The sequence below is a fragment of the Gymnoscopelus braueri genome, assembly GCF_963280865.1.
Source record: "Gymnoscopelus braueri genome assembly, chromosome: 3".
In the NCBI taxonomy this organism is placed as follows: Eukaryota; Metazoa; Chordata; class Actinopteri; order Myctophiformes; family Myctophidae; genus Gymnoscopelus; species Gymnoscopelus braueri.
Genome location: NC_137612.1, coordinates 20,891,665 through 20,918,240, shown reverse-complemented (window position 1 = coordinate 20,918,240; position 26,576 = coordinate 20,891,665). Strand labels below are relative to the sequence as shown.

Below are 26,576 nucleotides of genomic sequence, written 5' to 3'. Positions count from 1 at the left end.
TGTGCTAACACAATATTAGGAGGTGTCACTCAGGAAAGAAGAGAAAAAAAACGACTGAGGCTGGGCAGCCATTTTGAATCGCTGCGGCTTCTGTTGTCTCACTCTCTCCTGCTGCCTACCTACGTATCTCTCTCATTCTCACACAGGCCTGTGGTTAGAGGTCAGGAAATTAAATAGTGTGTGTATGCATGAGGGGGTTCCTATGTCTAATCACTGGATGAACATGGGAAAAGTAAAGAGGGGGGGGGGGGGATTTTATTGTAGCAAAATGGTGCTTTGAACAACGGCCAGGTTTTGGTGAGGAAACAAATCTGGGTTCAAAAGGTTCACAGGCAGTGTGCCATTCAAGTTTCAACCAGTTTGTAGAGGTTGCATCATGACTGAACCCAAAGCTTTATGAAATGAAATGGGGTAGCTAAAAAAATCATATCCCTCTCTTCCCTAATAGGAATTATTTTGGCTCCAGGTGACGGGAGTCAGGAGGGGGTAGGCTTGGGAACACAGGAAAGACTTGGCATTGGCCATTTCCCCTTTTGTTTTAATCTTTTAACACTGCTGTCTTGCATTATAAAATAGGGTAGCTGACTGTGAAAGGGTTAGGTGAGTGGCTTGACATCGGTGCAAATTAAGCTCTCCTGGGTTGTTTTTCTTCATTCCTATTTCCTTATTTGCTCCCCTCCCCCTTCTGACAACACCCTTTGAGCAAACAAGCTCAGAAATGTGCCTGCAGTTTTTGCAATCGTTGTGTTTTGGGGATACTCTGCAAGTATGAGGCAGATCATAGTGATGATAGCTGATCATCTTTCGTGTCACCCAACACAAAGCTGATCTAACCATGTTCAGCCTTATCTCCTTTACTGTACTGTTTGCAATACACAGGGGAGACAGACAGGTCTTATGGGGTGGGTAGAATTGGTAAAACCTAAAATGGCTGCCTCTTCTTCTCAAAGGAGGAAACTCTTACAGCAAGGCTTTTTCCCCCTGCACTAACATTTGGCTAGCTACCAAAAGAAGACCATGTTTTCTCTGAGAGGCAAAGAGAGAGCTTCATGGTGAGAGAGAAAAGAGTGAAGGACAGAACATGAGGGTGCAATAAAAAGGAATGAAAGAAAGGACATTAGGAGAGAGAGAGAGAAAGAGATGATTACGTAGCTCGGCTGCCTCTCCCAGCCTTGTTTTTTTCCCAGCCTCCTCCTCCTCCTCCTCCATTATTCTCCCAAGAAGCCTTGCTCCTCGGCACAAAACAGAATTACCCAGCAGAGCCCTCTGCAACACTGCTCCCCCTGTGCAGAGGCTGTGCTGAGGAATCAACGCACCCCATTGGACTAGCTCCAGAGCGTCTGAGCCAATAGGAGGGCACTAAAGAGGCAGGCGTCACAGCGACTTGTTTTTAACCCCATTGTACAAGCCAGCCAGCAACACACACACAACGTAGAGAAGCTGCTGAAGAGAGGGTAGAATCAGAAGGAAAGGGAATGATAACAGAACAGAGGCACAGGCAAAAAAATGTGACGGAATAAATAAAAGACCAAGTACGAATGCCACGCTTTCTGCTGTCGTGAAAATAAAATGGTTAGAAGAGCACACTAAATTGCCATGGCCCAGATGAAACTCATACAATGCTTTTGAAAAGCCGAGAGAGGCCTCTCAAGCTAGCATCATTCGCCAATAGGCCACCATACAATCATTCAGTTTTCAAATTCAAGTTCATCTCTGTGCTATGCTTTAAATCACTCACTACTATCCATATATAGTTATAGATTGACAACAAACGACTTGACTGACAAACAAAACACACATGCCACATCATTAACATGTCAATAGCTACACCTGCCCTCCATGTAATGACAGTGTCATCAGCATGCAAATGGCAAGCTAAAAAGAGGACGTTTTTCTCCGCTCTTCCTATTCCTCACAGCAACATCCCCCTCTCCCTTTCCCCTTGAGCAGTCTGCACTGAGATAGAATCCTGCCTTCCTCTTTTGGAAATGGGCCAGCATCCTGCTTCACTCCCTCTTGTACAAGCAAGGCGCGCGCGCACAGCCGCACACATACACACACACGGTTTGAATTCTGTAGTGTGGTAAGGATTTTTAAAGAGCCCCAACCTAGACTCATCTAGACTTCATCTCTTCACAATATAATAATTGTACATCAGTGATTTTCAAAAGGGAATGTTACTGAGCAGTTGGTTAGATGAATTTCTGACAACTTGGCATGAAATGCACATGACATGAAGACAGAAACCATGCTTCTTTAGTGAAGAACAAGGAGAACTGGGCCACACTAACCTTGCCCGTCTGCACATTCCTCAGATCTCCAAAGTTTTCTGAGGCCCACATTGGGGGGAATTCCACATCATACACACACACACACACACACACACACACACACACAGAGCTTGGCCTATTCGACAGTACAGTGTTGCTCTCAAAGACATGTTACCAGACAAAGTATTAAGTGAACCGACTTTATTCAGTATGCCATTCTCACTTGACACTCCTAGCACTTTTATGCTAAACTGTTGCGTAACATAAGGTTGGTTGATGATAGGCCTGTAAAGAGAATATATATATATATATTGGTTTATTCACAGCATCAAGCCAGGCAGTGCATTCTCAGCTCCCAGTATAGTAGGTTTAGCTTAGAAAGCAAACCATTGTGCCTGCGTCCCAAATTCTCCTATCATTTCTTAGGGGCTGTGTACTTGTCTTTGTCTCTGGTAGTGAGCACAGCGTTTGTTCTAGATAACAAGAAGGGGTCAGGCCAGGGGGAGTGTTGGGGGGCTCATGTTTCCAATGGTTATGAGTGGCCAGGATGGCAGGCTGCACTGCACACAAGCTATTAAAAGATGCGAAACGTATTCAGAGAATGTGAGCCCTGACCAATGAAAACAAGGCCCCCTGCACTACAATCTGGATACCAAGAGGCTTCAAGATCAACCATAACATTTGGTGCTGGCTGTACACTCCCCAACTGACCACGGGTGTATTCTCTGTACTCTCCAATCAAGGTCGACAACTGCTCAGGGGGAAAAAAAGGCTCTCGTAAAATTGCGCTTACCGCCTCCCGGCTTACAGGTTTATTAAAGGAAAATGTCTTGTTTATGGAGTTAAGCTACAACACACCCGAGCAGTGACCTGATCACAGGTCAAAGTACAGATATTTAGCAACTTGAGAAACAAACAGTACAGAATTCACATTATTCATTCCCCTACTGAGACAACGTAGGAACGATTTTATTAAGTGTAAACAAGTGACAATACATCCCTCTTAAAAATGAATATGAATGACATGTCAAACACAGGATCGGACACAAAACAGTCGTTTTGGTGAGTTCGTCACACATCCGGTAGCACATTCATTGGCCTAGCCAGACAGGCTAAACTAGGGCTAAGGGCTGTGTGAAAAGAGGGAGAGACAGTCAGCTAGAGGAAAAACAAGGTCTGTACGCGACTCTGCTGTGGTCTATGGACAGACAGCGCAGGTCTCCATGGAGCAACTAATGTTAGCAGCCAGTTGAATGATGGACAGATGTTGCTTAGTTGTTTAAAAAAAGAAATAAAATCCTATGCAGTCATGGGCCATGATGCATTAAAGCAGTTGACGCTCCTAAATTGCAGAGAATGTAGTTGACAAGTTCAGCCAAATAAGTGATGAGTAATAATTCACATTGTGTAAAGGGCTGTTCACAACAAGCAGCACTATAACTACATCTTTCAACATTGTCATTGTTGTAGCTGTGGTGTGGACTCCGCAATCCACTTGACTTTGAACGATTTTTAAAACAATATCTTTATGGCTCGAGACTAGTGCTCGGTGGAGTGAACGGCCCTAAAGAGAAGAGACCCAAATCAAGACAACCAGGATGATGTGATCTAAAAGAAAGCTACTTCAGTCAACGTGTGACTGAAACCCGTTACCCCGTGATTTATCAAACAGCGTTACGCTTTATATGAAGAGGGGAAAAAAACGAGAGTCGGGTACACGGCGATTAGAGGTCTCAGACGAAACTAAGCCGTAATCATGCCACCACTACCAGCTACTCACATGTTGAATTTAAAAAAAATGGAGTCTAAAAAAGGAAACGCAAGCTCCCCTCAAAGTAACATACCACCCATTTCTGTTGAACCGCCACAGAGGTTGGGGGTTGGAAGGTGGGGGAGGTGAAGACGAATGAGAAAAGCAAGTCACCACTCCACAGATCTGCTCGTTTGGGTCCCCCACAGAAAAAAAAAACCCAAAACACACCATCAACAGGATTCTCAGTGAAGTCAAGAATATTACAACCACCAAATGGATCAACACACAATTAACTATAAACGATGAAAAAGACTACATGCGTGTAAAAATCACAAATGGCGTATAACATCTCAAACTTACAGTGCTAAATGGGATTTCTAAATATGTCACGAATGCGACCACATTCGTTGTATATTGTTAAATACTGGCTCCAAGTAAGGACACAATCAATTGGAAAACATCCAAAAAGTTAGCTAACCGGCTAGCGTAGCATTGTTACCCATGTCTGCTAACAGCCCCTGAGATGGACACGCCAATAAACAAATGCAACTTTACTGGCATGTCCATGTCCAAATGCTCTAGAAACCACCTAATTTCGACAGTTTCTTGGGGCAAAAATACTACATTGCAGTAAACATAACAATTAATTAAAAATGTATTTAATAACTTGTAACCTAATAAGTTTTCATATTACCAAACCCAGTAATGCCAATGCAACAAGCCTAATATCTGGGGATGCATGTCTACCATGCTCAGATCAAACAAGTGTGCTTCAGGTGAATAAAATGCATAATGTGTTGCTCGTGTTGTTTTGACAGTGGAGGTAGGGTATGTTAGGCCATTGCAGCAACATTTTCAAAACGTGGCCAAACCTAGAGTCCCAAATACCAACCAGGTGGTATTTACTAGAGTCAAATACAATCTAGCCATTTGTACCTTGGTTGGTAACAGCCTTGAAACCAAACAGATCGAATAAATCTACTTGTAATATTATTAGCTGTAGTTGGGAGTTGTTTGAGGTGAATATCATCAACTGAATTACTTGAACTAACATTACTTCAGTCAAACTCAAACTCCTGGAAACTGTTGCAGTATGGTGTAAAGACTTCATGAAACACGGTTGCATGACATTGATATCAGACATAATGTGGATACTAGGTTGGCGAACAAGGCAGGTGACAAGCATTGATATGGGGACCTGATCAAAAACCATGGAAGATCAGCACAGAGACAGTCAACTGCAGCCCTGCCAAGCAGACCCTGACATGGGAACATTATCAGCCAGCTAGCAATCCACCTGGAACTGTGAGAGATTACAGTTAGAGCCACCAAGTCGTTCAAATAACTCAAATGTACGTGTAGTTGTTAGGTGGCTAAGTTGTTAGCTCACTGGCTATGTTGGCTTGCTTGGAAATATGGTCAGCGTGTTGTATTTATGTTTTAGCCTGCAGACAAGATAACGTTATTAAACACGTTACCACGTACAAATATGTAAGTTGAAACACTCACCTAAAGAGACATTCCAACCCGGTACAAATAATATGTTTTCATGTGTGATAGGCAGTCTCTTGAATAATCCAACATCAAATCCAACCAGATGACTAGGCCTGCACCTCGGCCTCGGTCTGTCCTGTATCCTTTGCCCTTAAAAGTAGCTCCCTCTCCAGGGGTAGGAAACAAACTTCTCAGTGTCCCCCACGCACGGGCGTAAAGTTAAATTCCCTGTTCTGGTCAGGCACAGCACTTCCATTGGGTGTCTAAAACAGATCCATCGTGATTTAATCCATTTATTGTAGTGTTTTTTTATATATACAGTCGATATTTATAAATGGGGTATATGCTGCTCTATGTGATATAGGGCTCTGATTCTGTCTCGGGTCCTTACATTCGCAGAGGCGCCCATCCCCCTCTTCACCGGCATCGACCGCGGGTCTCAGGCAGCGAAACTGACACACAACCAAGCCACGGGGTTTCCTAGGCGACCATGCAGGGGCTCCTTCGTTGGGCGGGCCTTGAGTTGATGTCCAGCCTCTTTCAAATGATTGGTCAGAAAAGTGTCAGTTGAGACGCGAAATAGATTTGTAAGGATGTGATTGGACCACATTTTTTTTCTTTGCCCTTTGACGCAACGATGGGCGTGATTTTGTGCCGACGAGGGGTGCAGAGACAGACTCAGTTCAATCATGCAATGTGTACCGGTGGTGGCACACAGGCAAGACAGCGAGTGTGGATGGATTCGGGGAACAATATGACACAAATATCGGATATGTGCCTTCAAATTTGGGGAAATGGTCGATATTAAATGCAAATGCCGTGGAATTGATTTTCATTCTTTAGTGGGATTATGTTGCTTTTTTTGTATTTGAGGGTATCTTCGTGGAAAATCCTTCGGTTCATAGCGAAACATGGTAGCAAACCTTAGCTACACGGGGTCTCTGGGGCCCAGTACCAGGGACAACAGAGGTAGGGTCAACCCACTGGGTCAGCCCCACCTAAGTGAAATGAATGGAATATGAGGTGTCGCTCTTGTAGGATCTGGTAAGGGATTGGACAGGGAAATTGACCAGTGCTCTTTGGTTGCGTCTATTTATTACTGGTCCCTCCTACTCTAATGCCCTGCTGTAGAAATAAGTCTCTTCATACACTTGAAGGCATACACAATTTAAGGACTGACAAGCGAAAACCGTATCAATGGTTTGCTATTCATCAAACTATTCCAGTGAGTTTTACAGGAAGAATGTGACCATGGTTTATCATTATGATATTTCCCTTCTTCATAGAGCAGGAGGCTGAGACTCAGACAGTGCTAATTCGTTTCGAGTCGATTAGGTGCGACAGACTCCAGCCTACCACACATATTGGATTAACAAGGTCATGTAAAACTGAGAAAGTAATGTGAAAACGCAAAGTAAACTGGCCGGATTTGGAAGAATCCTAAAGAATAGGCACAGTGACATGCGATTGGTTATTTGCCATATCATGGGACTTGGGGACGACTTTGGATTGGCTGAGGTGATAAATGCCAACGTCATTTGTTGCAGTGGTCTGGCAAGATTGACAACATCTGACAAGATTAGAAAGCCGCATAAAATGGTTACATTGCAACGTAGTTGGGTAAAATACAGTGAAAACACTGCGACGTTGCCCAAAAACATGTTATACACAATCGATGCATAACCTACATCCCCATGATCAGGCCGATTTAGACGTATATCTACATTGTAGTTGAAACGTTTCTCGGTGGGTCGAACATCGACTTTATTAGGACTAATGTTTTATGTACGTTGGATTACGTAGTTATGACACTCACATTTTGGCATGCATGTTATCGACTCAACAGCATACCCTGAAGAAGGCAGTTACCTGCTGAAACGTTTCTTTTTACTCTGCGTTCTAAAATAAAATATTGGCACTGGCTACCAGTGTGTGCGGCTACGTTCTTGTCTGTTAAAGACTACTACTATGTATTACTATGTATATTACTATGTACTACTATATGGACGCAACAGCACATAACTAAACGGTTTACCGACATTTTTCCATAATGCAATATGTTTCTATGATATCGCACAATTAAATAAAAAACGTTTGGCCTATCACATTGGCATGTGATAAGATTTCTTATTGAAGGGCTGTTTCCCAGCAACTAAACAGCAGAGAAAGGACGTGTTTCACAACAGTGCTTTTGTAACTGCGGCGAAAAAGCACATAATTGACATGTCACATGATCCCCTAACCAGGGATCGTAACAACCTCCGCCACCCCGTGATAAACGTGGCACAACCACAACACTTAGGATAAAACAAAGCAGTTTAATCTTCAGTTTGTTTCTCTTTAAGTGCAAAGAGGTATTTTTTCCCCCAGTAACCCACAAGGAAAAGACAAATCAGTATATTTAACAGTTGGTCTGGAGGCATTTTTAATAGTCTCCATATTCTGTAAAACACAAAACAAATGTTTATAACACAGGAGGTATCAATGTGCGCACACATTATTAAAATGAATATGGTTATGTTATTTTCATGGTCTCAGAGCATATACACATTTCATTTTGCATGCGTGACAGCCTTTTTTTTCTTTCTCTCTTTTTTTCCTTTTTGAAAGAATCCATTAAAAATAAAAGTTAGTTACAGTGTGGCACCTCATGCCCACAAAATAGTAGTACTCTTTGCAGTAACATAGTGGAACAAACAGTACATCACATCATACAATGCATGTTTAAGAATATTTCTTCTCAAGACCGTCTTTACCTACTCTTTCACAATTGTCATACGCACATTCTTAAAATACATTTGCGCTTGCCAAAGTTTTAAAGTATACAAACTAGTGTAAACCAACTGTTATCCATCACAATTAGTGCATAAAGTTGGGCCCAGCACAAGCATTGACCAAGTAGCAGTTTTCATTCCAACAGAGATCCTCACCTTTAACTTCACAAACTCCAGGAATTATAACTGGGAATAGCATCAAGGTTTTTCTTTTGTAGAAAGAAAACCAATATATAAAGTTCAGTAATTGCGCAGAACGTTAAGGATGGCACACCACAGATTATACAGTATATGGCCTTCACAGACATACAGTATGTAAACACAAAAGAGGGCCCGCTGACAACATGTGATGTTATTGTTTCTATAGGGTAGGGATCTTTGGGAGAAAAGTTGCATACATACACAATATCATTTAAATGTCTGAAATGGATTTTAAAGTTTCATCAGTAAAGTAGTCTTCACTGAGGAGTAGTAACTTCCACAGGGAGATCCTGATCTATTCAGGATTTAATTACAATTATGTAATATGTACTTCTTGAATATCAATAAAAGCAACATTGGACAACCACTAAAATGCTATGGCCTATGCTCCCCTCCATATTTGAAAGCGGGAAACCAAACAATGATTTGGGTTTTTAGATCTTCAGATTTTTTTTATTTGACTTTTTTTGCTATAGCAATGTTCTGTTCTATATCTAAAAAAAAAACTAAGTCCCTGTTTGAAAAGATAAATATGAACTTTAGAAATCATTTTAACTGCCTTCAATGTGTTCCTAGATGAGGCTCCAGTTCACTTCCCCCACTGCTCTCCCAATGTTTCCAGCCAGTGGCTCAGATTGGGAACCAAGGGTGAAAAAAAATGGCTGAGCGTATTTAGCATCTGGTGTTGTGTCATGTCTTGTTTCCCCCCTTTTTTCTGTTTTTTCTAAGGTTGTTGTTGCACACTTGCATGCCAAGACCCTCCTGTTGCTGAGGAATGCTGTCCTCTGCTGGTTGCCTGTTGGCACTGCATGGATGTGCAGTGTTGGGTAACAGTCTGTCAGAGCAGCTTTAGACTTCCAGTGACGTTGTTCACCATCTCTTCCTCGCCCATGATGGCCAGGACGGTGCGTGACCCTGCCTCCACCTACCAAAGACCCACCGCAGTGCACGGATGAATACATTTTTTGTTAGATGATATGAGACATGTTCTTTGAACAAAGAGTAGGATATGCACATCCCCACAGTTTCTTTAACACAGTGCTGGGAATCAAGTGAAGAAAAGGGGAATGTATGCACACAAAATGTATTTTTTTATTATGCTCTCCCGTCTTTTTTAAATTGTTCTAACCAAAAGTGAACAACGTTTCGCCCATGCGGGTAGAATTTTTTTTTACGTTCAAAGAAAATGTGCAGAGCTTCAAGCCCTGCACATTTTCTTTGAACGTACATTTGTTTCTACCTCTGGCCTTTTTATCATACAGATAAACGTTGAGAAAAACAACTCAAGGACAAAGTGTTATTGCTATAATGACAACATATTGCCTTTACCTGGGTGAGGCCCGCATCCTGGACCAGGTATGTAGGCAGGCTGAGGCTCATGGCCAGAGCCTGTAGCTCTAGGAGGTGAGCCATATTGGTCCCCTGTACAACCACCTTCTTTGCTCTGCAAGAATCACAGACACACTTGCACTTTTACCAATGTTGCTGGTTTTATTTAACAACAAAGCTGTGATCATGGTATTTTGCAGTCAATTAACAAAGTAAACTAACTGCGGAAAACCACCAAATGCAAGGTTAGGCCAATAAATTGATGCCACCTGCAAACAACCACTCTCTAGTGACACAGACAGGTGCTGCCTTACCCGCCATGGTCCCATTTCCAGGCCATCTCCCTCCAGCTGTTCTTTTCCTGCAGAGCCTGGTACAGACCCACAGCAGCATGGCCCACCTGGGCTGCCACCTATAGACATATACAGCGTATAAAACATGGCACACAAAGAGTTGAGCTTGACTTGCAAGCCTGTTCAATACACAGCTTCCAAGATAGCTATGTTAAAATTTGGTCTGTATAACCTACTGCTTTTGACCGAAGTAAATGAAGCGGTGAAATAGATAAACAAGATGAGTTGACAATGAAAAGAGGTGGTTGAACATTTTCCTACAAGTTGAATCCCATCCCCAAATAAAATCCACACTTGGCTCCCAATGTCTTTGTTGCATAAATAATTCTGAACAGCTTTCACTCAAATAAAGAAAACAGAGCCTATGATAACACAAGGAGAAACGCTTGAAAATTGTTTTTGCGTATTTACTCAATGTTACTGAAACAGCAGATGGTTCTTTTATTTAACCACAATACAAACAGTTATATAAATTATAATAAAGTGCCATCAGACTGACCTTCCCAACACCCATGGCCAGGTCCATGTTCACCACAAATACCATCTTGAACATGAGGTCGTCGTCTCCCTCCTCCTGCATGGACACAGACCAGGAAAGCTTATGTACCAAGGTGTACTAAAGCCCAATTTGTGCATCTGCAACATAGTTGCTTGACAAAAAATATGTATTTTCAAGTGAAAAAAGTGCTGCAGTGTGGAACTTATGAGCACCTCGTTCTCCAGCTTGTTGAAGTAGTACATGGCCGCTTCCTCAGCAGACACATTGCGAGTGTGCAGGAGTGCCTGGAGTGGTGAGAAAAAGAGACAAAAATTATCAAAAGTTAAAAAATATAATCAAGTGAGTCAGTTAAGCGTTAAAGATGTGGGGCACCCTAGTTGCCAGTGTATCTACAACAATGAAATTCACTCGTTCAACCTTGTCCCTCAGCCCTTATTTTGCTGTCTACTTCCATTGTACTGAAATGATGCGGCAATGATGAAAGTAGCAACTTAAGTACATTTCTTATTTATATACTACATTTCTATGAATAGTGAACACTGTTACATGGTGCTTCACCTGTAAGAAAAATTATACAAGCACACAAAAAGATACAAATGGAAAAAATTAATCTCAACAAACAAAACCAATGTATTCAAAGCAAAGCATGCAGAGAAGGTGTACACACAGCCAAAATGGCACCCAGTACATTAATGGAATTATAAGAACAGAGGAGAGGGCCTGAAGGTACACAGAACAGAAGAGACTCCTGCTTGTTGGTTATACTTTAAATATATACAAATTACAGGGTAAAAATAACAATTTCAAGATGACTGTGAATGTTCAGATAATATGTGATGAGCTTCATTGTGTACTTTTATTACATGTCATAGTTTAAATCAATTATACAAATTAATCAAATACTTAAACAAATAATTGACAGATACAAAAATTATGTACAGATGCATTATTATTGTCAGATGCAGACCAACTATGTTTTGGAAGGTATAGAAGACAGTTCTTGTTGTACCTGCTTGGCAGCCTCCTCTGGGATGTCCAGCTCTCTAAGCTGCTGCAAGTATACAGGGTTGACCTCCTGAGAGCCCGCATCAGGACCTGACTGCTGCGAGGACTCCATTCTAAGCTGTAATAGTAAAAAAGACCAATACACAGCATCTTCAAAAACCAATGGACTTCAAATTACAGTATATATTATGCTAGATTATGTCCACTACTCCCAGTTACTGTTTTTGTGAACACATTTTGTTATTTTATTATATGAAGATGTACACATAATCCAATCCTCACATACTACACAGTCACTTATGTTACTTCATGTACATCAGGAGTAGGGACTGGGGAGTAAGACCTGCATGAACTCAGAGGTTCAGAGTAATTCTGGTGAAAACAATTTCCTGATGTGTTTACACAAATGTCAACATGGCTGAAGGTATAATTTTAGCCCAAGTCAAATTAAATTACGAATGATAGTTTAATATCATTTGGAACTAATTGGTATACAATATAGAAGATGATACATCGAGTGTAAAGGCCGTCCACCAAGAATGCTAACTATAATGATGCAAGCCTCCACTGATGAACGTGACATCCTATACGGATTGGATTTTTATTGGCGTCAGTCGGTGCTTCGTTCATCAACTTGCTCCGAGTCTGAAAGTGATCCGAATGACATTGTTTGCCACCGTCATTGACGTAATTTTCCAATTCTAGACCAATATCCATTCTCCCTTACAAGTCATAGAAAGACTTGTTTATAACAGACCACTTGATTAAATATTTGAACAACAACAATATGGTTTATGCCCACCAGTATGGCTTTAGAGAAAAAACATTCCTCTCACCTAATTAGTTGATAATATATCCATAGCTTGTGAAAATAAAGAAATAACATTCGGTGTGTGTGTGTGTTGACTTATCTAAGACACGGTCAACATTTTATTACAGAAACTCACCTTATGGCTTAAATCGAATAGCCTTCATGATTTAAAGCTACTTATCAGCAAGAAATCAATTTGTAACTTAACAATAAAGAATAACATCTCATCTGACTACAAGTTGATTTCCTGTGGAGTGCCCAAACGATCAATTCATGGTCCACGACTACTGTTCCTCTTTTATATAAATGATTTATATTTAACTTCTCCAAAAGCTTTTTTTATTTTATTCGAGGACTACAATCTTTTTATCTGGTAAAGATGAACAGAAATTAATATTGGAAATGAACCAAGAGTTGAGTAAAGTAGAAAACTAATTATCCTTGAATATAAAGAAAAGTACATACATGATGTTTATGCCTAATAATCACCCAGTTAAAAGTACCCTTCCCAATAATCAAATAGATAATATCCTAGAAAGGGTTTAGTATTAATTACCAAATGTCTTGGAATACTCATACTGTAGATGAAAAACTCACTTGGAAAAATCATATAGCACTTATTTCTAATAAAATAGCAAAGAATATTGGAGTCATCAGAAGATACGCCACCTTGTGGCAAGAAAAAGCCTCATTAATTTATATTACACAATGATTTATCCATACATTTCATACTGTAAAATTGTTTGGGCAAGCAATTTCAAAACTAATCTCAATTGTATTTTTCAGCTACAAAAACATTTGATCAAAAACTATTACTTTTCTAACAAATTCTGTTCCACTCCTCTGTTTCAGTCTCTTAAAGAGGATCCTTCCTATTTTTGATTTAAACATTTTCCAAATATGCATTTTTATGTTTCAATCAATTCACAAATTACTTCCGGCCTGTTTTCAAATTGTATTTCAGTTTCATTACTATAGCACTAGGTCAGACAGCCAGTGATCTTCATTCCACTTTTTTCAGGACAACATCTGCTCAATTCTCCATCAAATTCAGAGGACCTCTCTTTTGGAACAGCTTACCGGTTCATATTAGAGACTGTACCAGCCTTAGCTATTTCAAGAAACAATCATAGCAACCTTTGTCAAACTTAAGTAACACATCTCTTAACCACTCTTCTGTTTATAAGTTATTCTCAATACATATATATTGGCGGTTATGTGTATGTGTGTTACACAAAACAATATATATATGCATGTGTATGTATATATAGTCATATTTCTATTTGTTATGGATAACATTTGACATTATTAATATAATTACTGCGATACTGATCAATCCATATTTCCAATTCTGAAAGTCTGATTTTAGATGGTTATAGCACTATCTGCTACTACTACTGTTATTGGTATTGTTATTATCAGTATTGTTATCATCATCACTATTAATGTTTTATTATTACAATAATTATTGACATTTCTATATTCTTTGTTGCTATTATCATTAGCAACAATAATATTATAGATATTATAGAATATTTGTTATAGAATATTCCCCATATTTTCATTGACAACTAGTTCCTAAGCTTTCATGATATCTATATTAGGAAGGCCACCCTACAAGTTCTACAAGCCCTTTTGTTTTGTTTTTTGGTCATCCCGGCACGGGGCACATCATGTTTTGATTTTTGTTTCTTTCCATTTAAATGTATTGTTCTTTTTCCATTTTATCATACGTTTTAAAAATGTATGTGCAAATAAACTAAACTAAAACTAAACTTGCGCCGTGGACTCCACCATCCACTTGAGTTAGTTTTTATAATATACGGATATAATAAGATATCGTTCTTGGTGTGGACAACCCTTAAACAGGGGTTTATGTTGATAAGTGGCATCTCACAAATGCAGAAAGTACCAAGATAACTCTGATTCTGTAATCAGTACTTACTTCACATCCAAGCATGGTAAACAAATACTATTAATAGTGTAATAGAACAGTCAGAAAAGCAAGAACCACTGTAGCTTTCAGCTACAAAGGACAGAATGTGTTGGAATTATTTCCACTTGAGTTTCATGCATTACCTCTTGTCAACCAGTAGTGGTCCTACCCGACCAGAGGAGCAGGGAGAGAGAGACCACCTCCAACCAACTACGTTGTGTTAATTATATTGCATAAACAACATAACCTATCATACAAATTGTTTAAAATAACGTTTTATTCGAAGAAAAATATATATGAATTGCAGCTTTAACAGAAGTGGCTATAAATGTCCTCTCTAATCACAAAATGCCTCTGAAATTAGAGCGATGGTGGCACTCCTACTGACTATAACACTCGGGGGGCAATATTAGTATAACCTTTATACATTTATATAACCTTTCATGGCACATTTCTACACCAAAAATTTTATATTAATACCAATTCCTCCAAATTGCATAACCATGCCTTTGCCAAATTTTCTACCAAGACCATTACATTCATAACTAAAATAAGGCAAATAATACTGGTCCTCCAACTGGTCACAAAGAATTGCATAACTTTATTACATTCTTGTACATCGGTGGTTCTCAACCAGTGGTCCGGGGACCACCACACCAGTGGTCCTTGAGGAGGTTCCAGGTGGTCCCCAGCTAAATGATGGAAGAGTTGGTAACCAAATGAAATTCAACTCTTAAGAGTAAAATGACCAAACCAAACGGATTCATTTTACGCTCTCAATAGTTAATTATTGTTAAACATCTGCATTACTTCATTTACAAGAAGTCTACACAATTAGACAGGCATGCAAACAGCCCGAGGTGAAAAAGGTGACATGTTGTTTTCTTTCGGGTCAGGTGTCACACAATTGCCCTATTTGGGTTCAAAAAGGTGACTGTAGCTGAAAAGTGACACTTTTGCATGTCTGATTAGAGAATGTAGAATAATTGTTATTTTGATCAACGTTTGCCTGTTATCTCTCCCAATGGTACCAACAGCAATACAGCATGGAATTGTGGACACAATCTTATCCAACGACAACAAAATAGTCTTGGGTCTGAGCGTCTAAATCTCATCAAACGCTGGTCCGTGGCTCAAATGCCGAATAAAAGATGGACCTTGATGTGAAACAGGTTGAAAACCACTGCTCTTAATGAGTGCCTAGAGATGCTGCTAACAACGTTAGCTATGGCTGGCTATGCTAGCTAATAGAAAACACAAGTTGATTTGTTTAGCTACCTGTGCTGCGCAGCTCTATGTTGGTACTGGAACGATCCCGGATTCGGTTTCCCCAGCAATTTCTGTGAATAATCCCCTCGTATTTGCTTTTCCAACTGCGACAACACGAATTCTTATTTTTTTCAGAACGTTCAATGGGAGATGGGCGTGCTATGTTTCAGCGATTTTACTCCATTTTGGTCTCCAATTAAGTGCTTACCGGATACCGTCACTTGCAGTCCGTCGGTGGTATCCGGTCCGTCGATGCTTATCTACCGTGTTGTTTATACCATTGGTTCTCAAAAGTGGGTTCCGACCGTTCCGGGGACCCCCAGGGGTCCTTGGAAAAAAATCGTTAATATACTGTCACAATAATTTTAACCACTTAAACCATACATTATACTTTGGTTATTCAAAAATAGCAAATATACAAGCACATAGCGTGTCACTTGATGCAGCGCTATGAGCTTGTAGATCTGCAATTTTTTGAAAAATTGTGGAAATGTGTACAAATCTTTGAATATATATAGATTTCTTTTTTAAGCAAACATTTTTAACTCAAATGTTTGCTTCTGGGGTTCCCTGGAACAAAATATTTTGAGATGGGGGTCCGCAGCCAAATACATATATTTTGGGGGTCCTTGACATGAAAAAGTTTGAGAACCACTGGTTTATACAGCAACTTAATTATGTTCCCAGTTTCAAATAAACACGTAGAAAACAGTCACACACCTGTTTCAGTATATATGAATAATGATGATATTTATGATAAAACTCAGAAATGCAATCTGGTATCATTTTATGAATACTTTATTACTTTGCCATCTGCAACAATTTGCACTTTCTCTTAATAAACAGGTTAATTCGCTACAGTTACATTATTAAATCATTATGTACAATGATATTAACAGATAAGAAAAAATCCTTAAAATTGCCCCTTGCAGAGCCTGCTCTACATATTGGAATTTATACAGCCTAATAAACATTTACATAATTTTCCCTCAAACGGCCTTCCTCATTCATCACTGGGCTCTACCATCTACATTGAAAACAAGTGACTCGACAACCACCACCCCCTCCAACTAGTCATAAGTTGCTTGTGTGTTAATGAAAAGATTATGAGCTAATTTCTATTGTGCTCATACTGAGCTGAGCCCCATATAGAACACCTGGGCTGGGAATGCACATAAACGCCCATGTAGGCCTATTTGAGCACAGGTTTCTTCTGTGTATAGAAATGAATTAACAAGTCAGACATGTATAGGCGTTTTCACAGTATGCCTCCTTTTGGTCAACATTACTAGAAAGCCCGGAAGTGTAACAGCCGTTGTCTTTTATACAATGTCAGTCACATATAGCCTATCAAGTGAAGTCAGATCGGTGAGACAACTTTTGGTTATCAAATGTTTAACAAATGCTCCCATTTCAATTGGTATGAGAACATGACAAAATAAATCTACTTAACCAGCGAGTGAGAAAACATTTCATCAGGTAATATAAACTGTAGTGTGCTCAAAATATAATGAATTCAAGGTACCACATAGGTACATGAACAATTGTCTATGAATGGACGTTTGAAAAATACGCCACCTTGTGTCTACTATTTGAACTGCATTAATGAGGCCAATGAAGTGACAAAGAAATCTCAGTCGAGTACAGTAGAGGCTTAGAGAATAGCAAAGTGAGCTGTGGTTCAATGCACTCGTCCTTACTGGAAAAAAAAGGAATGTTACAAATTTGGAAAAATAAAGAAATTACACGCAAAATAAAAACACTTTGGGGCACACTAGAATTCCGCTACATATTTATCTAAAATGTATCTACAAGTGTTTTACAGTTAAGAATTTTTGCTTTCTCTTTCTAAAGTCTCTCCAGTGCCTTTTACCATATAGGAACATCAACATGAATAGTATAAAAAGAAGAAACAATGGCAGAAATAAAGGTAGAAGTAAACCATCACACAGTTTGAAGTACCTTCAATGCTATTGTGAGTACCATGTTTTCAGTCATCTCCATTTTGTAAATAAAAGAACACAGGTATCTATATAATTTAGAAACTAAAAACATTTGGACTGATGCAAACTGTGTATGTTTGTGTGTCTCTTTGCAGGTGTGTGTACACACATAGGGGTCAAGTGGGTACGTTTATTGAGCACTGTTATCAGTCATTTATCCTTGTTTAATAGGACGGACATGTTCTTGTCATGCTAACAGATGGCGGTTTGCGATGATGTAAGTTGTGGCAATGGCGGTGGTCAACAACGGATAAAATGTCACAACAGTTTGTTGACTCTACACCACAAGTTGAGGTAGAGAGTGGAAATAACTTATGAAACTCCCATCAGTCTTTTGGATGTGAAGGAGAGCACTATTGCTCAAGTTTGCTGCAAGTCAGGGGTTGAAACTGCTGCTTTTACCAAGGGCGGTCATTATCATTTAAAGGATTTAATTTCAAAATACAACAAACATTGGTGGAATTTCTTTTCCCCCTTAAATTCAGATGCCCATGATCTCATCCAATAAAATATAAATTTAGCAAAGTATAAGAAAACAGATCAAAAGTCTTAAATGGCAGACGCATCCGAGGAAGGGGGGGGCTTGTACCATAAAGGTCTTTTCACACGGGGAGCGACACAACGCCTGCCTTCTCACTTGGATCCACGAGGTCACACTGCGCTCCTCATGTGAATAGACGCCGCTCACGGGAGTGCGCCCAATTGTCACTCTGCCTTGTCAGATTTCCAGCGCCTCCCCACCTGCCTGGTCACCTTTCCTAAGTGAATTCTTAAATTGGTATGCTATGATAGTAAAAGAAATGCATGATGAAAATGACATCTAAATAGACAGTGTGGACAATAACACCAGTGGAAGATGAAATCTAGAGCTTTATGGATTATTGTGTGTACGCGCACACGGATACATATAATACCATACACACACTCAACGACAGCGAAATACTTTTGACCCGACAGCAACGACAGGAATACAAGGTGTCACCATCGCAAAAGTCCACTGCAGAATATAGACCCAACTTGCCCCCCTTCCGAGTTGATCAGTCTTCCATTCCATGCTTATCAGCCATGGACTGCCTGTTTCCTTTTATATCTGCTTTAGTGAGACAACAGAGTTTTACCAGCACATGTTCTAACAAGATTACATGCCCCAACTTGAATTTCTTTCGCCATATACAAATCCACAAGGGGAGGCAGCAGGCATAAAAAGACCAAATGCATCCAACGGCGAGACAGAATCTCTGTGTTTTTGTACATGACTTTCTTTCTTCCTCCAATTGTGTTCCAAGAGAAGCATATGTTAGACATCACTTCGTTAAACATGTACTAATCCTGGGTCCATGGAATACAAGTGCCCTTTAAAGTTCCAATACCCAAGTATACAGATCCATCAACCATCTTCGTGAGGGGACAAAAGCGTGCTTTCAAAGAATTCATCTTTAACCCCGCCCCACCATCCCCACCTTTAGCTCCTCACAAGAAGAGTCCATCCTTCATTTTATTCCCTCCATCTGGCCATCCATTTTTCTCTCTCTCCCCACTTCCTGTGATGTGCTCGTCTCTGAAGTCGGTCCACCACCCCCCTCCCGTCTGTTAAGGTGTCGGTGGGCGATCCCGCTGTCACAAGTCTGTGACCTTGTTCTCCACAGCGGCGGCGATCTGCTGGAGCCGGTAGCCCAGCTGCATCTTCTGCGCTGTGGGGTCCTCCTCCAGCGCTCCGATGATCTGAAGGTGGAGGAGACAGAAGGGTACAGAGAAGAGTTAGGAAGGAAAGAAGATGGCACAAAAGAGAATGGAGAACACAAAAATATACACAAGATTAGGATTCCCTGTAAAACGTAGGCTGCTAGATTGAGGGAGATAAACTGGTGCATTTGGCCGAGAACTACCCAGTGAGGGAGGTAAGCTGGTAATTGCCCTTCTCCGAGTTCCATGTAGGCACTAATGAAATCTCCTTTCAGAGCCAAGATTCTTAAGTGTTGTGAGCCAAAACAAATATTAAACCTCTCCTTGCCCTTTATTTGGAGAACCATAGAACCACTGTATGTGTCACACTTGTGCACCCATCAATTGCATTGTCAATAAACATTAAAACTACCGCCCTCAAACTAGAGGTGTTTAGCCTTGTAGCTGGAAGGCATACGCATCATACATATTTGTCAAAATAATGCGCCTGGAGAAAGAGTGATAATGTGCTGGCACAAAGTCTCTCACATACACACACAAAGACGATGACAAACTCACCTGGTCATAGTACTTGTTGATGTACTTGTACAACTCATGCAGTGCAACAAGGTAATTGAGCTCTCCTGAATAATTCTGAAACAGAGAGAGTCGGGTTAGAGTTCACCCATCATTCCAATTCTTAATGTCTTTGAACTGCAGTAAATGTCTAACCGGACAGCATTCGGCCTCTACTTACCCTGGACAGTTCAGCCAAAGCAGAGTTCATCTCCTGGTCACTGGCAGAGATGGTCTGCCTGATGTCTGCATAGTACCTACAACACACACACACAAACAACGTTACAGCTCAAATGCACACGTTTTGTTTACAGCACACATGCACACACTCACAACACTGATACAGCACACATGCACACTCTCAGACACACACACATGCACACACTCAGAAACACACAACAATGTTACAGCACACGCACAGACACACACAACAATGTTATAGCACACACTCACAGACTCAACATTACAGCACACACACACACACACACACACACACACACACACACACACACACACACACACACACACACACACACACACACACACACACACACACACACACACACACACACACACACACACACACACACACACACACACACACACACACACCAATGTTACAGCAAACATACATTTGCTGGTACAGTAAAATAACAGCATGCAATCATCAGTCAGAAGTACCAAGTGAATAATTTCAGTTAATGTTGTGAAGAAGGGAGGTTTAAGACTAGACATTGATTATTGTGCATGGGAATCTTTCCAGTTTTTTCATGGACGAATAATTGGATATTACCTTTCTACCATCTGCTTGTAACGGGGAATGTCTCGGGCATACAGCAGCTTGTTGATGGGTGAATCCTAGTGAAATATAACAAAAACAATCAAATTGTTTAAAAACTATTTCTGATTTATTTTACATTAATAAAAAGAAAGGGGGTATAGTTTTCTCCATCCTCTAACTCCCCTACCGCCCTGATCCCTTACCCGTCCCAGCTTGTGCTCTGCAATGGTGCAGGAGTCCATGAAGGTCTGGGAAATAACCGAAAGCACGGCATCCACGTGGTCCGAGGCCTGCACGTCAAAGATGAACTGGGGATTCTTCACTATGTTGATCCAGAAGCGCAGCGGGAGGCTGGGGATTAGAGAAAATGAGAGACATAAAGAGAAAGAAAGACAGAAAAACAAAGAAAGAGAGATCAAGAGGTAAATAAATTGTGAGAGAGAAAAGGAGAGCGGTCAGTATTTATGTGTTCGGGAGACATATGTGGAGAAATATGTTTGTTGCGAACGCAGCGGAAGGAGGCGCGCCTTCGGCGCGCCTCCGCGCAAGTGGAGCTTACTATGAAACCGTGCTCGGCTTGTGAGTGTGTGTGTGTGTGTGCGTGCGTGCGTGTCTGTGTTCACTGCCTGCCTGCAGCTCCTCTGAGATAAGTAAATGTCAAATTTAGACGTACCATACATCAAATGAAAGGTCTTTGAAAACTGAACACACCTGTCAAGGTTGCGTTTACGCCCGCCCCTTCCCCCGGAAGCCACGCCCCAGAGAAGGCTCCTAAAAACTCCCCATTGAAACCCCATGTTAAATGAAAAGTGCCCGAATCGCTCCGAAACTTTTTCTACCCCCCCTAAGTGGGGGTCTACGAACAAATACTTCGGGCTCGGATTTTGGCTCCGCCCCCCGGAAGTGGGTGAAACAGGCACTTCAAACACTTTGTTGAATTGTTCAAAAACATTCAAAGTTTTTTTTTAGTGAATTTGTATTTTTCTAAGATGCTCCTTTTAACGCGGATTTTTTTTGTATTTTTTTTGTATTTTTTCATTGGTTACTTTTTTTAAATCTTTTTTTTTTTTTGCGTTCGCTTCCCGCGTTCGCGCGTCTTACTTGTGTTTATGTGAATAATCTGTGTATATACCTAGCTAATAAAGTATGTATACGCCTGTGTGTGTGTGTGTGTGTGTGTGTGTGTGTGTGTGTGTGTGTGTGTGTGTGTGTGTGTGTGTGTGTGTGTGTGTGTGTGTGTGTGTGTGTACCTGTTGGTCTTCCAGATGTGGATGGTCTCTGGGTCGGAGATGCCGTGGTGTGCCGCCTGGTCATCCAGCAGATCAAAGAAGTATTTGACAGCCAGCGGGACGGGACGGCTGGTGCTCAGGATGACTGTGAACAGGTCATCCACAAACTTCTGCAGCGTCCCCTGTGGACAGAAAGAAAATGTTACAAACATGGCTATACATATTTATTAAAACAATATAACTATAATCACATATAACTAGAATATCTCCTTGTATCTCGATATTTCTTTTTTTCGTCGTAAGAGAATGCAAAAGTAGCGAAAATAGACGATGTAGACAATTTTTTAAAGATTTTGAATTGTTTAAGTGGTAAGTCGGTCTATGGGTTTTATTAATATTTAACCAATGAAGATTATCAACAAGAGCTTGTGACTAAATAATAATTTACCATGGCCTCTTCTGTATTACTGCTAAAGCTTTTATATTATGGTTACCAGCAATTACCCTAAACCAAAGATGTAATGTTACTAACCAAAACCTAGTATAGTAGCGAGCGAGTTATCACCATTGTAATATGGAGGCTAAGCACTTATTTGCTAAGCAAAGTGAACAAAGTGTGAAGCAAATGTGTGTCTGTGTATCAGCTAAGCTGTGGATTTCATGTTTGTTTGTGCGTTTCCCTACCTTCATGGAGAGCAGGCGTGTGAGGTAGATCTCTGGTATGGCCTTTGCTCTCTCCCTCTCCCTCAGACTGCCTCTGCGGTGTTTGGGCAGATCCGGCTCCTCGTTGGCCTTCACAAGGTGCCACAACCTCACCCCACCCTCATCCGCATCCTCCAGCATGGGTGTCTCTGCACAGACAGACAAAAAAATACACGTTAGAAGGTTAAAATGCCACATTTAAAAGGTACACTATGTTTACACACAATATTTACAGTGTAAATATTACACTACCACATTTTCAGTATTTCACAGTTCTCTGTGTTCCCATGATGCATTATGCCATTACAGTACATCAATTTCCTCCATATTTTCTGAAGTCAATTTTGCCTCAACTCAATGAACAAGGACAATGGCCAGTGATGGCCATTTTATGACGGCTAATGAAGCATTAGCCCTACAACAAATATAAAGAGATAATATTTGAAGGCCACACTTCCGAGTTCAGTTCAGTGTCGTTGACTGAGCACACATGACCAGATCCCATTCCAAAATGAGATATCCACCACATGCACAAAGTGACATACTCTCTTCTAAAACGATTACTGCTATGAAAGTATAGTTACTAATTTAACACCCTTGTTTAGAAAATGACAAACAGTTAGGTAGTTACCAATACATATCTGAAGATTTTTTTTTATTGTCTCCTATACAGTCTTTTTCATTTGTAGTGTGGTTGAAAGTGGTAACCTATTAAGACCTGAGGCTAACTCTACAAATGTCTATCCTAACAGTTTTCTGAAAAACATTTTTTTCTATGTCAAGGACCCCCAAAATGATATGTATTTGGCCGTGGATCCCCATCTGAAAATGTTTTTCTCCAGGGACCCCCAGAAGTAAAGATTTGAGTTAAAAATGTTTGCTTTAAAAAAATAGATGTATTCAAAGATTTGCACACATTTTCTATTTTCAAAAACGGCAGATCTACAAGCTCATAGCGTGGCACGAAGTGACACACTATGAGCTTGTATATCCAAGTATAAAATAATTGTTAAAGTGGTTAAAATCTAGAATGACAGATGCTTTCCCGGTCTTAATGGGTTAATAGGTTTGTTATTATGAGGCTCATAATAGCAGAAGCCATTAAAAACGTTTCAGTCATGGTGACAATCAGAGTGTGAACCTGATGCAAAAGGACTCACTCTCTCCTGCCACATAGTCGTGGTTGTCATGGTGAATGTGCTTGGAGTTGCGTGGGACCAGTGCTACGGTCGCTCCGTCTGGGACCTGAGGAACAACAGACATAATCCATGAGCATTACACAGACACAACCACATCAAAACCTGTATTTATGACAACTAATCATTATCCATTTGTTCTATAATCACTGATTGTGGGGTGGCAATATAATAAAATGTTAAACTAGTGCACTTAGTTCCAAACACTGTGAGCCTATTCCTGTACGCTGGGATAAGCCCAAAATAGGCATCATCCACATACAACGCCGTATAAATGAGGCTTTATCCAGGAACTCCCTCTAGCCGGCCTCTCCAAACAGCCAAATGTGTTGCTGGTGCAGTACATCATGGAAAATAAACAGTGATTCAAGTAAGTTCCAGGGGGTCACGGCCCACAGTGAATAGAGGACCATTGATCCCGTGTCACTCCAACTACATTGCACCTTGAGGGTTTAGAGGCCTTTTTTTTATTCAGCGTACTCTTGCATCTTTTTGGAACCATGGCAGAAATCTAAAGCATTCTTTTAATTAAATGTTAACACAACCCTTCCCCATCCCCGGGTTATACATAACAGTCTGAGTTAATTAAAAGAAAATAATTAACCACTTGAACCCTAGCGTCCCTATAGAGCTCAACAGTGATGTGCCAGAAGTAAAAAATCCCATAGATTTTCCTCATAGAGAATTTTATTATCAGCTATATGTTGTAACAATCCAGTGTAGACTTGGTTGGTTTGATTCCAGGCTTAAAACTCTTTATATATGAAATATCTATGGAGTAAATGAATGGGAAATTCTCTTCCCGCAACAGCGCCATTCAAAAAGTGTGTGGTCCCTGTCACTAGTTGATCTCTATTCTGGGCATGTCATAATAAGCCAACAATCAGCGAAAATAGCAGATCTATAAGCTCACGACACATCGCAACACAATGTAATGTGAGCTTGTAGATGCAGCTATTATTGGCAAAAAGATGTGGTGTAGAGGGAAAAAAGGAGGCGGCAAAGTATGTGCTGTTTAAGTGGTTAAAGCGTCATTGAAGAGGCTTTTGGGTTAGTCTGTGTTGTGACCTTGTAGTGTTGCAGTGTGTTGAGGCGTTTCCAGTTGCCCTGGACCACTGATGTCAGGTCCTCGTCAGACAGGATGAGGTGGCCGGCCACACCAGACCTCCATTCTGAAGTAAGACAGATGAAAGACAAGAGATTAGCGTTAACATTGTGTATGTTTACGAGTGGTCGGCTGGTCGCGTTTTATGTACGTAATGGTGGATGTGTGTAGTATGTTTGTTCACTTCTGGTGGTGTATGTACAGTATACAGGGAAAAGAAAAATAAGTGCATGTGCAAAAAGGGGAATCTGGCACTCAAGAAAGTACCATGCCTATGCAATACATCTTTTTTATAAAATTGACAGGTTAGAGTTAGACTATTTTTTTAAAAGTAGTCTGCACTCACAAATGTCTCCTTTTTGGTGATTTATTAAAGTCTGAGACAAATATAAGCCTAAAGCCTTTGCTAGCACTTAACGCTGATGAAGGCTGTGCACTTTAGTTGTGGAAAAGGATACATTTGCAGGTGTGTACTATTGCTTGCATCTTCTCCCAGTACACTACATCGAGTAAATCTTTGTAAGACCCCTTTTTATACTTTAGACATATGTAAAGGGGTGCTCACCAAGGTCTAGGGAATCCGAGTGCGGCCGGTTAGAGAAGGAGGTTCCCTTGTAGACTTGATCCAGCAGCTTCTCTTTGACCTGGGTGATGGTGTCAATGTCCAGCACCTTGGAGGGCAGAGGCTCGCTCTCTTTTACCCCACCGCCCTGCGTCAACACATTCAGATTCTAGGGCAAAGAAGGAGATGGAGTGTAAGAAAGGGGTTATAGCAGGGTTAAAGAGGACATCATTTTGTCAGTTCTCTAATGAATAGTCAGTGCATGTTATACTAATGTGAATCCTGTACTGTAGGTCCATGTACTTGTGCTTGTGTGTTGGAGGTCTTGCATCACCTAGTACATGTTTATTCCTGGCTTTTCACAGCACTGTAAACCTAAAATCATTTGTTTTTTAATAAAACTTATGGTACATGCTTGGAAATGCCGTGTACCTGATTCTCACTGTAGAGGTCAAACATACCATACTTTTCCGTTTGTCTCGGTGTGTGTGTGTGCGTGTGCGTGTGTGTGTGTGTGTGTTCAAATGCCTCTATCTGCCTGTGTTTCTGTACTTTACTGGGTATTGAGTTTTCACAGCCTTAAAAGTCCTTGAAGCCCATTAGCCCTCCATGATGTCAATCTTTCATAAAAAAGAAAAGAAATACAATTCTTGGCTTTTTTGGAGCCTTTGAGACTGGAAACGCGGAGAGAGAGTAGGGGAGTAGCCTCGGAAACCCATGCTTTTTTTTTTGTTACAAAAGAAAAAAAGCCTGGGAGAGCCATGCAGGAACGATGGTCTTAGGACCTTGTTATCTCCTAACCAATCAGAGTGCAGAGGGGCGTCGCTCTAAATTTGGTGACGTCAGCGTGCTCCGTGCACAGGCCCGGGGGGGGGGGGGGGGGGGGAGGGGAGGCGGGGACATAGATTGGTGAAGCAATAGGAAGCCCCGCACAAATCCAGGCGGTTGAGTTTGGATCCGCCCTTCAAGACCTTCGATTGGGCTCGTTCTCTCAGTCTAGTAGGGGAGTGACATGCAGCAAATGGTCCGACTGGTCAGGACCGAACCAGGGACTCGCTGTCAGGCA

The 26,576-nt window shown here is 40.8% G+C and overlaps 3 protein-coding genes across 13 annotated transcripts in view; all 3 read right to left on the bottom strand.

The window, feature by feature from the left end:
- setd5 (SET domain containing 5) overlaps window positions 1-5,955 on the bottom strand; it is a 32,816-nt gene extending 26,861 nt beyond the window's left edge. For all 10 annotated transcript variants that reach the window (XM_080422929.1, XM_080422938.1, XM_080422931.1 and 7 more), the window contains exon 1: window positions 5,533-5,955. The gene's annotated coding sequence lies outside the window, so the exon portion shown is untranslated. The remainder of the gene's footprint in view (window positions 1-5,532) is intronic.
- Window positions 5,956-7,917: 1,962 nt separating this feature from the next.
- On the bottom strand, window positions 7,918-15,877 carry LOC308082168 (putative peptidyl-tRNA hydrolase 2). Its single transcript, XM_080423832.1, has 7 exons — window positions 15,704-15,877; window positions 11,683-11,796; window positions 10,886-10,957; window positions 10,674-10,748; window positions 10,136-10,233; window positions 9,822-9,936; window positions 7,918-9,417 (listed from the first exon to the last, which is right to left on the bottom strand). Exons 2-7 carry the CDS (start codon window positions 11,788-11,790, stop codon window positions 9,331-9,333), a joined length of 555 nt encoding a protein of 184 aa, XP_080279958.1. The 5' UTR covers window positions 11,791-11,796; window positions 15,704-15,877; the 3' UTR covers window positions 7,918-9,330.
- A 631-nt stretch (window positions 15,878-16,508) lies between these two features.
- The window catches only part of plxnb1b (plexin b1b), a 102,169-nt gene continuing 92,101 nt past the window's right edge, over window positions 16,509-26,576 (bottom strand). For both annotated transcript variants that reach the window (XM_080424851.1, XM_080424852.1), the window contains 10 exons: window positions 25,514-25,679; window positions 24,912-25,015; window positions 23,808-23,892; window positions 22,630-22,796; window positions 21,967-22,127; window positions 20,920-21,067; window positions 20,729-20,793; window positions 20,117-20,192; window positions 19,939-20,013; window positions 16,509-19,419 (listed from right to left, as the gene is read on the bottom strand). In XM_080424851.1, coding sequence (XP_080280977.1) covers window positions 19,315-19,419; window positions 19,939-20,013; window positions 20,117-20,192; window positions 20,729-20,793; window positions 20,920-21,067; window positions 21,967-22,127; window positions 22,630-22,796; window positions 23,808-23,892; window positions 24,912-25,015; window positions 25,514-25,679 — 1,152 coding nt within the window. In that variant the 3' untranslated portion in view covers window positions 16,509-19,314. The remainder of the gene's footprint in view (window positions 19,420-19,938; window positions 20,014-20,116; window positions 20,193-20,728; window positions 20,794-20,919; window positions 21,068-21,966; window positions 22,128-22,629; window positions 22,797-23,807; window positions 23,893-24,911; window positions 25,016-25,513; window positions 25,680-26,576) is intronic.

What these genes read in the sequence shown, in the direction of transcription:
- LOC308082168 (XM_080423832.1), bottom strand. Translation starts at nt 11,790, where the DNA reads ATGGAGTCCTCGCAGCAGTCAGGTCCTGATGCGGGCTCTCAGGAGGTC. An exon ending in TCAACAAGCTGGAGAACGAG is followed by an intron (nt 10,749 to 10,885) that starts GTGCTCATAAGT and finishes GTGTCCATGCAG; the next exon opens with GAGGAGGGAGACGACGACCT. An exon ending in TGGAAATGGGACCATGGCGG is followed by an intron (nt 9,937 to 10,135) that starts GTAAGGCAGCAC and finishes TGATTCTTGCAG; the next exon opens with AGCAAAGAAGGTGGTTGTAC.